Genomic DNA, 17,401 nt, shown 5'->3' on the forward strand with positions numbered 1-17,401 from the left:
AGTGATTGATAGAGACAAGTGGCTGCCGATTTGTATAATATTTTTGACCGGGTTCGGTCAAAACGGGTTCGGCCGAACCCGGTGAAGTTCAGATTCGCTGCGAACCGAACTTTTCCGGAAGTTCGGACCGAAACCGGGTTCGGTTGTCCCGGTTCGCTCATCTCTACCCACAAGGTTTCCTTCAAGGGGTTTATCATATTTTTAGACAGTCCAGTTTTCTTCTGAAAGTTTCTTGAATAAGATGGATCAAAATAAAATTAGCAATTTTTTAGCAAATGTGTCAGTTTATACCAGCATTTTTCACACACGGCATAGACCACGGACACAATTCATCTCCTTTCACATTCTGCCACTTCTCCCGTGCATGGGGATACCAAATATGTGGGCCTTATTATCACATAGAGATGTAGGAGGGCGGACGATAGAAGAAGATTATTTCACAAATCGCTTTTTTTCAAAGCTGGTTTTACAAAACTCAACAGAGTTTCTATAACACGTCCAAAATATCTGCTCTTGAAGCAGAAATCCCAAAATATTCATCTAGGGGTATAATGGGATTTTATTTTTTGGGGTTTTCTAAAATAAGAAATTGCAGGTTTATGCGCATGGAGCTCTCCAGCAGATGAACTTTAGAGAACATGCAAACATGACATCCACCCCCCACCCATTCCACCCCCCACCCTTGGAGTAAAATCAGGGAAAAATAAAAACGTAATGTAAGGCAAATATATTTTCAACGAATTAACTAAAATCTAATAATGCAGAACAGTGGGGTATTTTTTAAAACATGGCTCAATGCACAGGCCTGGTTGTGAGGGACATGAGGGACAGAAATATCGGGAATCTTTGCGGTGCCCGTCTTTTCTGCAGACGCGGCACTTTTTCTGGGGGTTGCTTCTGGTTGGTGTTGGGGGAATCCGACTGATGAAGTGTCTTTCAGTCAGTCGCGTGACATCCTCAGACTGGGGGCATTCTCGGGTGTCCTGAACATCAAAAATGAGGCCTTCAATAAGGTATGTGTCTCTGCCTCTGTTTTTTTTGTAGAGCGCAGATGAGTTGTGGATTTGCCACCTGTAACAGATAAATGGCCACTTTTTTGTACCAGGTTTTAGTTTGGCGTTTTACTAAATAGGGCTGTAAAACCTGGTCGCTTAAATCCACCCCCCCCCCCATGTACTTGTTATATTCGGACACGCTCACTGGTTTGTGCTTGTCCGATGATGCCCCCCTTTCCCTCACTGCCACTGTTCCTGCGGTATGAATCGTGCTTCGCACATACACGTCTTTGCGATCCCTGAACTTGACCGCCAGCAATTCCTCGGATGCATAAGCACAGGAGTCCCCCTTTACCATGCGCTTCCCCACTAATTGCTGTGGAAAACCAATTCTGTTTTTGCGCATGGTACCACATGCCCCAGTCCTTGCAGCATGCAAATGCCTAAACGGGCACACTGGAATAAAAATTATCACCGTACAGGTGGTACCCCTTGTGAAGCAGAGGCTGCATTATCTCCCACACGATCTTACTGCTGGTGGAAAGATCAGGGGGGCATCCAGGAACATTTATTGAGCGGTCCCGCCCTTCATAAATCCTGAAGGCGGTGGTATATCCTGACCCGCTTTCACACAGTTTGTAGAGCTTAACGCCATATCTTGCCCTTTTTGAAGGTAGATATTGGCGAAAGCTAAGTCTGCCATGAAAGTTGAGGAGGGATTCGTCCACACTTACATTCTGCTCAGGGGTGTAGAGTTGCAGAAATAAATTATTCAGGGAATTTATTAGCGGTCTTATTTTGAACAACCGATCCCGGTTTGCATCGGTACTTGGGGGGGCCTGTGCGTTGTCATTGAAGTGGAGGAACCTCATTATTGTCTCATAACGAGACCTGGGCATTACTGCAGAATATACTGGGGTGGCTTGGGCGGGTCTTGTTGATCAGTAAGACCTAATGGAGGGCTTTTTTGACAATACCCATATTTAGGGTGAGCCCCAATTTTTTTTTTAATTCCTGCAAATTGGTGGGCGTCCAATCTCTGCCATGGGTGGATGAAGGTTTCTGCCTTATATATTGAGTGGCATATAAATTTGTTTCGTGGACAATCTGACTTAGTGCTACTTGGCCCTGCGCTTTCATGTTCTGCAGTTTCAACTGCATCAGGGACAACGTCCCCTGAAGATGAACCTGAAGTGACGCTGTCATCGTCACTACCTAAAACAGGTTCCATCTCGGACGCCATCTCTGATGCGGTCTCCGACTCAGACCACAGCATGGCGTATGCCTCCTCGGCGCTAAACAACTTCCTCGCCATAACGTAACTAACACTAACACTAACTAAACAAATTATTTTTTATTTTTTTTATAAAACACACAAACTAACTGCTATATATATCTACACTACCGCTAACAAAAAATAAACCGCTATTGCTATATATATTATATATGTGTGGATATATATCTAATTATATACTCCCTACCTGCCTATTCTAATAGAATAAAAGAAAGAAAGATAGATAGAAAAAAAGATAGATGGATAGATAGATTGTATAGATAGATAGAAATCTATCTATACAGAGAATGTTTTATGAGTGTAACTGTATTTTTTTTCACAGTATTCTTCTGGCAGCAATTCTCCCGAGTCTCTTCTTCTCCTCAAACTGAAACAATGTTTGAGGAGAAGAAAAGAGGCAGGAGATTTACTGCCAGAAAAGTCAAAATAAAACAAATGTGGTCGCTGTGATAGGTTTTCACAGCGACCACATGTTCAGGGACCATCAGATTGGTCCCTGATACTCTGCCCAGTGCCCAGAGCTGTTGGTAACAGCATGGGCACAGGGCTGTGTGCACGCGATCGAGTGCACACTGTTTTCTATGCAGAAATGCATGTGATCGCTGTGATTGGTTGTCACAGCGATCACATGTTCAGGGGCCAAAAGATTGACCCCTGACATTCTGCCCAGTGCCACTGGCTGTTAGCAACAGCCAGGGCATAGAGCTGTGTGCACGCGATCACGCGTGCACAGTCTCTGAAGTGAAAGACAGACTTGGGGTATACTAACAATGCTCAGGCAAGGATCAGATGGGTTGGGCCCTTCTTATAGTCCAGGAAATCATGTGTGTCATGTCCCTCGACTTAGGTTTCTATTCACTGTCATGTTATGTTATATGCTCCTATTGCAGTTGCTTTGCTTTATTTAGTTTGTCCCTGCTATCTCCCTGTAGCTAGGCTCTGAGGTAATAGCTCCTCCCTTCTTTCTGTGCTTAGTTGTCTTTCCTCATGGTTCCCATACTGTGTAGTCATCTCCTGCTCAACTCTGGCAAAATATCATCTTTTCACCTGCTGGTTTGTGTACATTACAAGTATTTCAGCCTGAAAATAAACTTCTCTGGAAACTTCCCACGTGCCTCTTCAGCTAAGTTGACGCTATCTGACAGTGTCTTGGTGTAAGTACCGGTTCAATACAGACATATACAGTGAGATTGTCTCAAGGGCCCTACAACTTACAGCCTGGTCATGGAGTCAGAATAATGTGTGTTGATGATGGTGATTTCCTACATGTGCGTGCGCTGGCCCTTTAAGAGAGGGCACGCGCGTGCGCGTGCACCCTACGGGACAGAGCAGATCGTAGCAGAAGTGAGCGCTGGCGTCTCCTGGGAAGGAGATGGGAACCAGCGCTCACAGATCCATGGCTGCGGGCGTCAGGTGAGTGGACCCGATGGCCCTGGACGCTACAGTATCCCCCCCCTCTTCTTGGGACTAGAGCGAGAGGAACTTCTTAGCAAGAGCAAAGGCATCAAGGTTCTCCTCCGGCTCCCAGGACCTCTCCTCAGGACTAAAGCCTCTCCAGTCCACCAAATAGAAAGTCCTTCCTCCTACCCTCTTGCAGTCCAGCATCTCCCTCACCTCGAGCACATCAGAAGAACCGCTGGGAGCAGTTGTGGAACAGGAAGTCTTGCTGTAGCAGTTCAGGACCACTGGTTTCAGGAGGGACACATGAAAGGAGTTGGGGATTCTGAGGGTAGGAGGCAGCCGCAGTTTATAGGAGACAGGGTTAATCTGTTGTCGAATCTCAAAAGGACAGAGAAACCTGGGAGCAAACTTGTATGAAGGCACCCTCAAACGAATGTTCCATGAGGACAGCCAGACTTTGGTACCTGGAAGATACTGCGGCGGCTCTCTTCTTGTATCCGCGGGTCTGTTGCCAAATTTACAGGAAGTCCCCAAATGCAGAGTCAGCAGCGGGTACCTGAGAAGTAGTAGACACTGGAAGAGGGACTCTAGGATGTTGACCGTATACAATGTAAAACGGAGTGGAAGTGGTGGACTCGCTTGTGTGGTTGTTGTACGAGAACTCGGCCCATGGAAGAAGCTGTACCCAGTTATCATGCTGTAAGAAAATTAAGTGACGGAGATAATTCTCCATGATCTGGTTGATCCTCTCGACTTGCCCATTGGACCGGGGGTGATAGGCTGTGGAAAAGTCCAATATCACATCCAGGAGTTTACAGAGAGCCCTCCAGAACCTCGAGGTAAACTGAAACCCCCGATCGGACACAATGTGAATGGCAAGCCATGCAAGCGGTAGATGTGCTGGATGAAGAGATTCGCCATTCGGGGAACAGAAGGTAGGCCGGTCAGCGGGATAAATTGTGCCATCTTCGAGAACTGGTCCACCACCACCCAGACAGTCAAAACGGATAAAAACAAGGACATTTATACAAAAACACAGAAAAAGGCCATACTTACAAATGGACACAGCCAGGTCAGAAGCGCTGATGAAGGCGAGTGAGCAGGTGCTTTAAATAATAATAGCCACTCCCACTAGTCTTGAGGGGAGTGGTATGTGGTGCATGGGATGTGTAGTAAGAAATAATAAATGAATAGTGTATGTGCAAGTGTAATAATGTAAGTGAAATATAGGGGGCAGTAATGAGTAAAGTGCCTAAAAAATAAATGAATAATGGGATGCAAGTGCGTGAAACATGGAGGGATAGTGTGTAAGTCATGAGGCGCAACGTGTCTAGCCAGGTAGAAGCCTATTTGTGACGCCTTGATAATTCATAGAGCGGGCTACCCTGCTTGCTAGGCCAAACAACAACAACACACCATGCTCTCCCAGCATCAAAGACCCGGCTGTGTCCAAAAGAAGCGAATATAAGTAATAATGAAAAATACCTGGGGTATTAGTGATCATTTTGGCCAAAAGGACGCAAGCTCGCAATCCACGACAAGGATTGTGTTGTTGTTTGGCCTAGCAAGCAGGGTAGCCCGCTCTATGAATTATCAAGGCGTCACAAATAGGCTTCTACCTGGCTAGACACGTTGCGCCTCATGACTTACACACTATCCCTCCATGTTTCACACACTTGCATCCCATTATTCATTTATTTTTTAGGCACTTTACTCATTACTGCCCCCTATATTTCACTTACATTATTACACTTGCACATACACTATTCATTTATTATTTCTTACTACACATCCCATGCACCACACACACCACTCCCCTCAAGACCACCCAGACAGTGTTGCATCCTGCTGAGGGAGGAAGGTCAGTGACAAAGTCCATCACAATGTGCTGCAAGGTGGCATTGGGTATAGGCACAGGTTGATGGAGGCCGGCAGGCTTGGAGTTAGTAACCTTGTTAGAAGCACACACCGTGCAAGAAGAGACAAAGTCCACAACATCCTTCGGGAGCGTGGGCCACCAAAAGTGACGAGCAATCAGGTCTCGGGTTTTACGAACACCAGGGTGCCCAGCCAGTTTAGAACTGTGTCCCCATCAGAGAATTCTTCTCCTGCCTGCTAATCAAACAAAAGTCCTCCCCGGAGGGATGTCTCTAACCTGCAAAGGATTGGCAGTGATAATGCAGGACGGGTTTATGATAGTTTGAAGAGACTCCACCGTGTCATCCGTTTCAAATGACCTGGACAGGGCATCGGCCCTCACATTCTTGTCAACGGGACGGTAGTGGAGCACAAATTGTAAACGGTGAAGAACAGCGGCCACCTGGCTTGACAGGGATTTAGTTGTTGAGCGGACTGAAGGTAGGTGAGGTTCATGTGGTTGGTGTAGATTAGGATGGGGTGAGCTGCGCCCTCCAGCAGATGTCTCCACTTCTCCAGAGCCAATTTGATGGCCAGTAGCTCCTGATCCCCAACAGAGTAAATGCGCTCTGCAGAAGAAAAAAGTCTCGAGTAGTAGCCACATACTACTGCCTTTCCTTTGGGGCTCCTCTGGAACAGAAGTGCGCCTGCACCAACATAAGAGGCGTCCACCTCCAAAGAAAACTGTATATATACGTCAGGATGATAGAGGATCGAGGCAGAAGTAAAGGTTTTTTTGAGACTAAAAAATGTGGACTCTGCCTCTGGGGACCACACCTTGGAGTTCACACCGTTCTTGGTAAGGGTGGAAATAGGAGATGTCAGTGATGAGACGTTTGGGATAAACTGCCGGTAGAAATTGGCAAATCCCAGGAAACGCTGTATGGACCTCAGACCTTGAGGACGTGGCCACTCCAGGACAGCTCTCACTTTCTCAGGATCCATCTTGAGACCTTGATCCGATATGATGTAGCCCAGGAAGTGCAGAGAACTCCTCTCAAAGACGCACTTCTCCAGCTTGGCGTATAAATGATTCTCCCTTAATCGTAGTAGAACTTGACGGACATGCCTCCGATGAGTCGTCGGATCTGGGGAGAAAATCTAAATATCATCGAGATAAACAACAACACAGATATAGAGGAGATCTCGGAAGATATCATTAACGAGTTCCTGAAACACTGCAGGAGCGTTACACAGTCCGAAGGGCATCACTACGTATTCGTAGTGCCCGTCACGGGTGTTAAATGCCGTCTTCCATTCGTCACCCTGGCGGACCGGAGCGGAAGTGAGATGGGGACCAGCGCTCACAGATCCATGGCTGTGGGCGTCAGGAGGTGAGTGGAACCGACGGCCCGCGGCCATAGATGCTACATGTGAGTAAACTCGCTAATATACATTCCTGTCCCCCTTGGTGCTGTTTCTGAGATTTTCATAGATTTTTATAGCGCTGATGAGGAACCGGAAGTCTAGTTGTACAGTCTTCTTTGGTGACGACACGACTCTTCGTCATGTGATCGGCCCCGCTGTACACTATGTACTCGCTGTACTACTGCTCCTGCAGTATACGGAGCACAGCGCCGCTCTCTGAGAGGTTCCTCTGAGAGGTTCCTGTTGTTTCTCCTTTGCTCTATCCAATGCTAAAAACTAATAATGATTTTTTTTTTTTTTAAATGCAAGCCCCTCAGTTGGAGTCACTGGGACCCAACACTAGAATTTCATCTGATTTGACAGATTATGGCACAATTTTCTATGAGGAACTTATGGTGGTTATTTTGATATTCCCATACTGTTTTTTGACACAGACCACCTACCTAAACATTGCTACAGACAAATCCACCTCTTCATGGAAAAGGTATTCTCTAATGCCAGTGCTGTCTTACAGCAGGATAATGCCCCCGCCACACTGCAAAAATCGTTCAGGACTGATGTGAGGAACATGACAAAGAGTTCAAGGTGTTGACCTGGCCTCCATATTCTTAATTCAATCGATCATCTGTGGAATGTGCTGTAAAAACAAATCCAATCCATGGAGACCCCTACTCACAATTTACAGGACTTAACCCCTTAATGACGAAGCCTAGGTTGGGCCTTAAGGCTCAGAGCCCATTTGTCTAATCTGACATTATCTAAGGGGAGACATTACCTCAACCTGTTGCAGGAAAATTTTATGGGCCAGTTTGTGGAAGACCCAACTAGAGGTGAAGCTCTGTTGGATCTGGTCATTTCTAATAATGCAGATCTTGTTGGGAATGTCAATGTTCGTGAAAACCTCGGTAACAGTGATCACAATATAGTTACATTTTACCTATACTGTAAAAAACAAACGCAGGCTGGGAGGGCAAAAACATTTAATTTTAAGAAAGCCAATTTCCCCAGGATGAAGGCGGCAATTCAGGATATAGACTGGGAAGAACTAATGTCAAATAATGGGACAAATGATAAATGGGAGATTTTCACATCTACTTTGGGTTATTATAGTGAAAAATGTATTCCTATAGGTAACAAGTATAAACGACTAAAATTAAACCCCACATGGCTTACACCTTCTGTGAAAGGGGCAATACATGACAAAAAAAGGGCATTTAAAAAATACAAATCTGAGGGTACATCTGAAGCCTTTGTAAAATATAAAGAGCTTAATAAAATCTGTAAAAATGTAATAAAATTAGCAAAAATACAAAATGAAAGGCAGGTGGCCAAGGATAGTAAAACAAATCCCAAAAAATTCTTCAAGTATATAAATGCTAAAAAGCCCAGGTCTGAACATGTAGGACCCCTAGATAGTGGTAATGGGGAGTTGGTCACAGGGGATCAAGAGAAGGCAGAGTTACTAAATGGATTCTTTCTTTAGCTCTGTATATACAACAGAAGAAAGAGCAGCTGATGTAGCCGCTGCCGGTGCTGTTAATATATCAGTTGATATACTGAATTGGATGAATGTAGATATGGTCCAAGCTAAATTAAATAAAATAAATGTGCACAAGGCCCCGGGACCAGATGGGATACACGCTAGAATTCTTAAAGAGCTTAGTTCAGTTATTTCTGTCCCCCTTTTCATAATATTCAGAGAATCTCTAGTGACTGGAATAGTGCCAAGGGACTGGCGCAGGGCAAATGTGGTGCCTATTTTCAAAAAGGGCTCTAGGTCTTCCCCGAGTAATTATAGACCAGTAAGCTTAACATCCATCGTGGGGAAAATGTTTGAGGGGCTATTGAGGGACTATATACAGGATTATGTGACAAAAAATAGCATTATAAGTGACAGCCATCACGGTTTTACTAAGGACAGAAGTTGTCAAACTAACCTAATCTGTTTTTATGAAGAGGTGAGCAGAAGCCTAGACACAGGGGCCGCTGTGGATTTAGTGTTTTTGGACTTTGCAAAGGCATTTGACACTGTCCCCCATAGATGCCTAATGGGTAAATTAAGGACTATAGGTTTAGAAAATATAGTTTGTAATTGGATTGAGAATGGCTCAAGGACCGTATCCAGAGAGTTGTGGTCAATGATTCCTACTCTGAATGGTCCCCGGTTATAAGTGGTGTACCCCAGGGTTCAGTGCTGGGACCACTATTATTCAACTTATTTATTAATGATATAGAGCAGGGGTCTCAAGCACGTGGCCCGCGGGCCGCCATCTGCGGCCCGCGGGACACAGAGCCGCTAGTATCGGCTCTGCTCCGAGACTCTGGAATTCACTGACATCGCTGTCCACATATGAACAGCGATGTCTGGGGCTTCCCCAGAGCCGGAGTCCCGATCAGAGCGCTGGTGTCGGCTCTGCTCCGGGACTCTGTGGAATTCCCTGACATCGCTGCCCATATATGGACAGTGTGTCAGGGTCTTGCCCAGAGCGGAGCAGAGCGCTGGTGTCGGCTCTGCTCCTGGACTCTGTGGAATTCCCTGACATCGCTGTCCACATATGAACAGCGATGTCTGGGGCTTCCCCCGAGCCGGAGACCCGAGCAGAGCGCTGGTGTCGGCTCTGCTCCGGGACTCAGTGGAATTCCCTGACATCGCTGCCCATATATGGACAGTGTGTCAGGGTCTTGCCCAGAGTGGAGCAGAGTGCTGGTGTCGGCTCTGCTCCTGGACTCTGTGGAATTCCCTGACATCGCTGTCCACATATGAGCAGCGATGTCTGGGGCTTCCCCAGAGCTGGAGTCCCGAGCAGAGCGCTGGTGTCGGCTCTGCTCCGGGGGACTCTGTGGAATTCCCTGACATCGCTGCCCATATATGGACAGTGTGTCAGGGTCTTGCCCAGAGCGGAGCAGAGCGCTGGTGTCGGCTCTGCTCCTGGACTCTGTGGAATTCCCTGATATCGCTGTCCACATATGAACAGCGATGTCTGGGGCTTCCCCAGAGCCGGAGTCCCGAGCAGAGCGCTGGTGTCGGCTCTGCTCCGGGACTCTGTGGAATTCCCTGACATCACTGCCCATATATGGACAGTGTGTCAGGGTCTTCCCCAGAGCGGAGTCCTGGGCAGAGCGCTATTATCGGCTCTGCTCCGGGACTCTGGGGAAGCCTCTGACATCGCTGTCCATACATCGACAATGATGTCAGGGTCTTCCCCAGAGCAGGAGTCCCAGTGATGTCAGGAGCTCAGCTGGAGTCCCAGGAAGAGCCTACTAGCGCTCTGCCTGGGACTCCAGCTCTGAGTAAGCCCCTGATATTACTGGGGCAGCCTCTACAGAGGGCACTGGGGCAGCCTCTACAGAGGTCACTGGAGCAGCCTCTACAGAAGGCACTGGGGCAGCCTCTACAGAGGGCCCAGGTCAGCCTCTACAGAGGGCACTGGGGCAGCCTCTACAGAGGGCACTGGGGCAGCCTCTACAGAGGGCACTGGGGCAGCCTCTACAGAGGGCACTGGGGCAGCCTCTACAGAGGGCACTGGGGCAGCCTCTACAGAGGGCACTGTGGTAGCCTCTACAGAGGGCACTGTGGCAGCCTCTACAGAGGTCACTGTGGCAGCCTCTACAGAGGGCACTGTGGCAGCCTCTACAGAGGGCACTGTGGCGTTATCTACAAGTGGGTGTGTGACAGTATCTGAAGAGGACACTGGCATTATCTAGGGGTGTGTTGCATTATCTACAGAGGGCACTGTGGCCTTATCTACAGAGGGCACTGTGGCCTTATCTACAGAGGGCACTGTGGCCTTATCTACAGAGGGCACTGTGGCCTTATCTACAGAGGACACTGTGGCCTTATCTACAGAGGGCACTGTGGCCTTATCTACAGAGGACACTGTGGCCTTATCTACAGAGGGCACTGTGGCCTTATCTACAGAGGGCACTATGGCCTTATCTACAGAGGGCACTGTGGCCTTATCTACAGAGGGCACTGTGGCCTTATCTACAGAGGGCACTGTGGCCTTATCTAGGGGTGTGTTGCATTATCCACAGAGGGCACTGCGGCAGCATCCACAGAGGGCACTGCGGCAGCATCCACAGAGGGCACTGCGGCACTATCTAAAAAGGGGCTGCCCAATCTTGACATGTGTGCTAACTGAGCCGCCGGACTGCATTTAGCGACACTTAAACTGGAAAGCTGGATTGTTGAAATAAGCACGTGGAGAAATATCTAAAATTTTAAACCTAGCGCTATTATTATAGTAATGTAGTGTTATTATTCTAGTAATATAGTGTTATAGTAGTTCAAATAACTAATTGATTAACAATAATTTTGTATTGTATCAAATTTGAAAGTAATGCGGCCCGTCAACTTCCCATTTTTTCTATATGCGGCCCACTTACCCGGCCGAGTTTGAGACCCCTGATATAGAGGATGGGATTAATAGCACTATTTCTATTTTTGCCGATGACCCCAAGATAGGAAATATAGTTCAGTCTATGGAAGATGTTCATGAATTGCAAGCGGATTTAAACAAACTAAGTGTTTGGGCGTCCACTTGGCAGATGAAGTTTAATGTAGATAAATGTAAAGTTATGCATCTGGGTACGAACAACCTGCATGCATCATATGTCCTAGGGGGAGCTACACTGGGGGAGTCACTTGTTGAGAAGGATCTGGGTGTACTTGTAAATCATAAACTCAATAACAGCATGCAGTGTCAATCACCTGCTTCAAAGGCCAGCAGGATATTGTCGTGTATTAAAAGAGGCATGGACTCACGGGACAGGGATGTAATATTACCACTTTACAAAGCATTAGTAAGGCCTCATCTAGAATATGCAGTTCAGTTCTGGGCTCCAGTTCATAGAAAGGATGCCCTGGAGTTGGAAAAAATACAAAGAAGAGCAACGAAGCTAATTAGGGGCATGGAGAATTTAAGTTATTAAGAATTAAACCTATTTAGCCTTGAAAAAAGATGACTAAGGGGGGACATGATTAATTTATATAAATATATTAATGGCACATACAAAAAATATGGTGAAATTCTGTTCCATGTAAAACCCCCTCAAAAAACAAGGGGGCACTCCCTCCGTCTGGAGAAAAAAAGGTTCAACCTGCAGAGGCGACAAGCTTTCTTTACTGTGAGAACTGTGAATCTATGGAATAGCCTACCGCAGGAGCTGGTCACAGCAGGAACAGTAGATGGCCTTAAAAAAGGGTTAGATAATTTCCTGGAACAAATAAGTATTAGCTCCTATGTGTAGAAATTGTTTCCTTCCCTTTTCCCGTCCCTTGGTTGAACTTGATGGACATGTGTCTTTTTTCAGCCGTACTAACTATGTAACTATGTAACTATGACATGTGTCACTTTATGTGGTAATAACTTTGGAATGCCTTTATTTATCCAAGTGATTCTGAGACTGTTTTCTGGTGACACATTGAACTTTATGTTAGTGGTAAAATTTGGTTGATACATTCAGTGAAAAACAGAAAAAATTACAGAAAATGTGGTGTAAGGCAGATGGTTATACCACACAAAATAGTTATTAATTAGCAATTTGTTTTTTTAAATAAAGGACTTAATATTGAAAAAAGGTTTTTTATACAACTGGTTTTTTTTTGTCTCACTAGGTGACTTGAAGTCAGGAATCCCTGATCGCTATTCTAATACACTGCACTACATGCGTAGTGCAGTGTAAAAGTGCTGTCAGTTACTCACTGACAGCAAACCTAAGGCAGGACAAACTAGGCTTCCGTAGATGACAAATGCGGAGGCCATTGTTAGGCCTCCTGTTGCCATAACATGATGGAATAGAACGTCAAGGAGCAGGAAGGGGTTAAAGGATCTGCTAACGTCTTGGTGCCGGATACCACAGGACACTTTTAAAGATCTTCTGAAATCCATGTCCCAACGGGTCAGAGCTATTATGGCAGCACGAGGAGGACTACACAAGGCAGGTGGTTTTAATGTTATGTCTGGATGGTGTATATGTTAGAAATTCATTTCTATTCATTTGTACATTGATGGAAATTAGGGTATGTTCACACGCAAACTCAAAAATATCTGAAAATACAGAGCTGTTTTCAAGGTTTTCAGCATTTTTTTACGGCCGTTTTTGGAGCTGTTTTCAATATTGTCTAGGAAAAACGGTTCCAAAAGCGGCCCAAGAAGTGACTTGCACTTCTTTTGTGAACATACCCTAAAAAAAGAGTAATTTTTCTGTGCTTTTTATTTTTGCAATATATATCAATCACCCTAAATATTGTAATCTTGGGGCCTACATTGCTCCTATGTAAACATGGGAACGCCACCATTCTCACCAGTTTTAAGGCGTAATGTAAGTCTTAGGCCAAAACGTAATAGTAGTCGAAACGCCAATCCAACCGAGATGGAATATGAAATATCCAAGATAGAAGGGAGTCCCAGGCATAAAATAAGATAAGATAACTTTATTAATCCCCGAAGGGAAATTCCAGTATCACATAAATGGATTCTGGGAAACGGCATCAGGGATCTTTTATTATTAGGTCTCTGTGCAGATTGAGATTCTGGCGTCCAAGGTGAAGATGATGAAGAAGACTAGGTGGTACTGTAGACAAAACAAAAAATAATCAGACCAGACGATAATCACTCAGCAATATACTGGTGTCGAAGCTCCAGCCATGATTTCACAAAAATACTATAGATGTCAGTGATCATACCTGTACTGCTGGTGTTTCTTCTGTACCACAGCTGTTGGTACTTATCTCCTGCTCTTTCTTTGAAAGGCATGGACGCGACACAAGGGACAGCGTGGATTTGTCGGGATCCAATGTGCAATACAAGGCAAATGGAATATGTGAGAACATGGCAGAACGGTGACTTGCTCTCCAATCTCATAGTCCTCTAGGCATATAGTGCAGGACTGGATGTCTTCGTTTTCAGTAAAGGTTCGAGATGGGAGTCTATCAATCTGCCTGCCTCTCCTGCCTCGCCGACGTTGTCTTCTCTGCACAGCTCTGCTGTCTGTGGTCTCTGTTGTCGACTGTTGGTTGGGAAGCAGCTGACTGGTGCTTGGTGTTGGCTCCACCAGCCTGTTAGATGTTTGCTGAGGAGATCTGCTTCCTTCTCTGGACGGCTGCAGGTTTGGTAGCGGCTCACTGGTGCTGGGGTCTTGTGTTGGTTCCTCCAGCCTTTCGGATCTCTCCTGAGTAGTTGATGGAGTAGACCCAGGCTGGGATTCTCCAGGAATTCTGAGCTCGGTCTCACTATTAATACGACGGCCACTTGTCGTTTCAGACTGTTCTATTGGCTCAGGTCGTAATGGGGACCGGCTTCTGTCCGCTCCTTCTTGCTGCAACCTACGGCGCGGTGGAACTTGACCGCGTCTTCGTCTCCTGTCTGGGACATTGTCATGGTCTTCATCCTGCTCCACACTCTGACGCCTTCTATGTCCAGATCTTAATCTTCCATCAGCAATGCCTAGATGTGAAACAATGTGTATAACATATATTAATTATGTACAGAAAAAATGGGAAAAAAGATCAATACCAGACATTTCCTATGGACTCGCGTGGCCTTATTTCTAGAGGAAAGCTCCCATGTTTTTCTAATCTTGGACAACCGTTTTGATACTATGAATATATACACATTCGAGTCACATTATTATAACTACTACTAATATCCAGAGTAACCGGCGTGTGCAGCACGGACAGCAGTAGACGGGCTGGGAGTGACTCAATAAGGTGCTGGTCAGTGGTCTCATATGTGGAGCCTCGCTGACTCCATACATCCCACATTTACTGGAGGGCGCGTGGGGGAGGATCCATAAAGCGAACAACACGATTGACGTGGTCCCACAGATGCTCAATTGGGTTCAAGTCTGGAGAAATAGGGGGCCAGGGAAATACTTGGAAGTCTTGATCGTGCTCTTCCAACCACTGTCGGGCATTTATAGTCGTGTGACATGTCGCATTGTCTTGCTTTAAGATTCCATTTGCTCCAGGGAAGACAATCAGCATGTATGGTGGATGTGATCTGTAACGATGGATTCATATCTAAATCGGTTCAGAGCCTTCCATATGGATGAGTGGCCCAGAGAATGCCATGGAAAAATACCCCAGACGCTGACGTCGCCGCCAGCTTTTTCCAGCAATAGTTGTAAAGTCCATCCTTTCGATGAAGCAGAAAACGTGATTTATCGGATAAGACAACCCTTTGCCAATCATCGGTGCTCTGAGACCAATACTGCCGTGCAAATTGAAGCCATTTTCTCTGATGCACCTTTGTTACATAGGAGCAGTGACCATCCGTCGGGTTCGGAGCTCCATACGCAGTCGGGTTCGCTGAACTGTTGTATTAGACACACGTATGGTAGCCAACGTTCACCTCTCAAATACATGGCACGTGGTGCTCTGCAGTTTCCATGTCCGTTATTCCCAATGGTGCCATTTGTCCACTCACGATACACTGTCACCACAGCAGCACGCGAACAGTTCACAAACTGCGCTGTTGGAGAAATACCGCCGCCCTTGGTCCGAAAGCCAATAATCATCCCTTTTTGCAACTGAAAAACGGTGCATTTTTTGCGGACGCAAAACGGACACGTTTGTGTGAAACTAGTCTAAATGTATCTGATATAACAAGTTCCACTTACCTTGATTTATCCGGGAACTTTCGTCTATTGCAAGCTGCAAGAGTTCTCGGTAACTCATTGTTCCTTGTAGCAGGCGGCTTGATATTTAAATTCAGGAACAATGGAAAAACGGGATTCCTCAAATAAGAGGGAATCTACCACGATGTTCAGAAGTTGCACTGGTGTTTAAGTGCTCTGAACAGATGATGTAGTAGTCGCTTTGTAGCACAAATTCGCTCTTTGAAAAACCAAGTGAAGTTTCAGCATCAGCATCAACTCGAGATATGGCACTGATGTGACCGCGCTTGGGGTCCTTAGAACTTCACGCCATTGTGATGTCACTGCCATAGATGCCACACCCTCCATTGTTCTGATGACATCACTGCCTGCAGTGATGTCATAATGCTTACGGTATGTCATAAACGGTCCCCTGCTCTGCATTATACCAATCACTGCAGCAAAGCCTCCAAATAAATAAATAAATAAATATATATTAAATTTTTTTATATTTACATATTGCAGCTGAAAATCTCTAATATTTGTTTAGTAAATGTTTCTCTATAATTGTTTAGTAAATGTTGTAGCACACAATTTATCTAAGTAAAAGTCTTAGTAACAGAGTACCACAATGGAGAGGTGGAAATGTAACTTTATTTTTCTAAAACTAGATGGTTCTGGAGTAAATAAGAATCCTTTATAAACTAAAGAGGTTGTCTGGTATAGGAAACCCATTGTAAATACCCTATTGGGGAATTCTAAGTTAAGAAAGGACAAGTCTCTTATTGATTTCACTGTGTAATGCTTAGTTTCTCCTGTGGTGGCGCTGCAGGGGAATTCAACACTTCTCAAGTTCCATCACAGATTAAATCTGATCGCTGGGGGTCACAATCAGCGACATTAAGCTGCACTATCTGGATGTACAAATGACACTGGATGAGGGCCGTATTGTGACAGACATTTACACCAAACCAACTGACTGAAAATAACTTTTTAATTTTAGCTTTCAACCCAAATCAGCAAAAAAATAAAATTTCACAAAGCCCACTACATAGTGATAGAAAAAGCTGCAGAACTTCGCATATAAATGAGACGGATATGTGAGAGGCAGATAGATAGGGCGTGCTCTAGCAAAGTAAAAAATGAGCCCCCCTGTAAAGGATCTGCCAGGCACAACTTCTGTGGATACGCCCAAAGGTGATCAGTCTGCACCTGAGTCTATGTCTCTGAGACTGACTCCATCTTCCACCACTCAGGATGGCAGGCTTAGGAGTGGGAGAGCCTATCGCAGCCTGGCCAGACGGAGCTAGCTCCCGCCCTCTGTCTATTTATATCCTGCCTTTCCTGTTCCTCCTTTGCTTGTGATTCTTCTCGTGTCTTTTCCTGGCCTTGCCACAGCTCCTATCTATTTGATCCTGCTCCATACTGACCCTGGCTTACTGACTACTCTCCTGCTCTGCGTTTTGTACCTCGTACACTCCTGGTTTGACTCGGCTCGTTCACCACTCTTGTTGCTCACGGTGTTGCCGTGGGCAAGTGCCCCATTTCCCTTAGCTTTGTGTACCCTTGTCTGTTTGTCTCGTGCACTTACTGAGCGTAGGGACCGCCGCCCAGTTGTACCCCGTCGCCTAGGGCGGGTCGTTGCAAGTAGGCAGGGACAGAGTGGCGGGTAGATTAGGGCTCACGTGTCCGTTTCCCTACCCCCATCATTACATAATCAAAAGCCCATATACCTAGTCTACCCTGGTCCCTGATACTACTATGGACCCCCTTGAGACCCTGGCTCAGCAAATGCAGGGTCTCTCCCTACAGGTCCAGGCCCTGGCTC

The 17,401-nt window shown here is 45.9% G+C and overlaps 1 protein-coding gene across 1 annotated transcript; it reads right to left on the reverse strand.

Annotated features, from left to right (window-relative positions):
• Positions 1–13,488: 13,488 nt before the first annotated feature.
• Positions 13,489–15,813, reverse strand: LOC142698186 (uncharacterized). The gene is made up of 3 exons (XM_075847838.1): positions 15,598–15,813; positions 13,664–14,423; positions 13,489–13,551 (listed from the first exon to the last, which is right to left on the reverse strand). Exons 1-2 carry the CDS (start codon positions 15,653–15,655, stop codon positions 13,705–13,707), a joined length of 777 nt encoding a protein of 258 aa, XP_075703953.1. The 5' UTR covers positions 15,656–15,813; the 3' UTR covers positions 13,489–13,551; positions 13,664–13,704.
• Between the last annotated feature and the right edge of the window lie 1,588 nt (positions 15,814–17,401).

The sequence above is a fragment of the Rhinoderma darwinii genome (genome assembly GCF_050947455.1).
Source record: "Rhinoderma darwinii isolate aRhiDar2 chromosome 12 unlocalized genomic scaffold, aRhiDar2.hap1 SUPER_12_unloc_5, whole genome shotgun sequence".
Taxonomy (NCBI): Eukaryota; Metazoa; Chordata; class Amphibia; order Anura; family Rhinodermatidae; genus Rhinoderma; species Rhinoderma darwinii.

What these genes read in the sequence shown, in the direction of transcription:
- LOC142698186 (XM_075847838.1), bottom strand. Translation starts at nt 15,655, where the DNA reads ATGAGTTACCGAGAACTCTTGCAGCTTGCAATAGACGAAAGTTCCCGG. An exon ending in AAGTTCCCGGATAAATCAAG is followed by an intron (nt 14,424 to 15,597) that starts GTAAGTGGAACT and finishes TTTCACATCTAG; the next exon opens with GCATTGCTGATGGAAGATTA.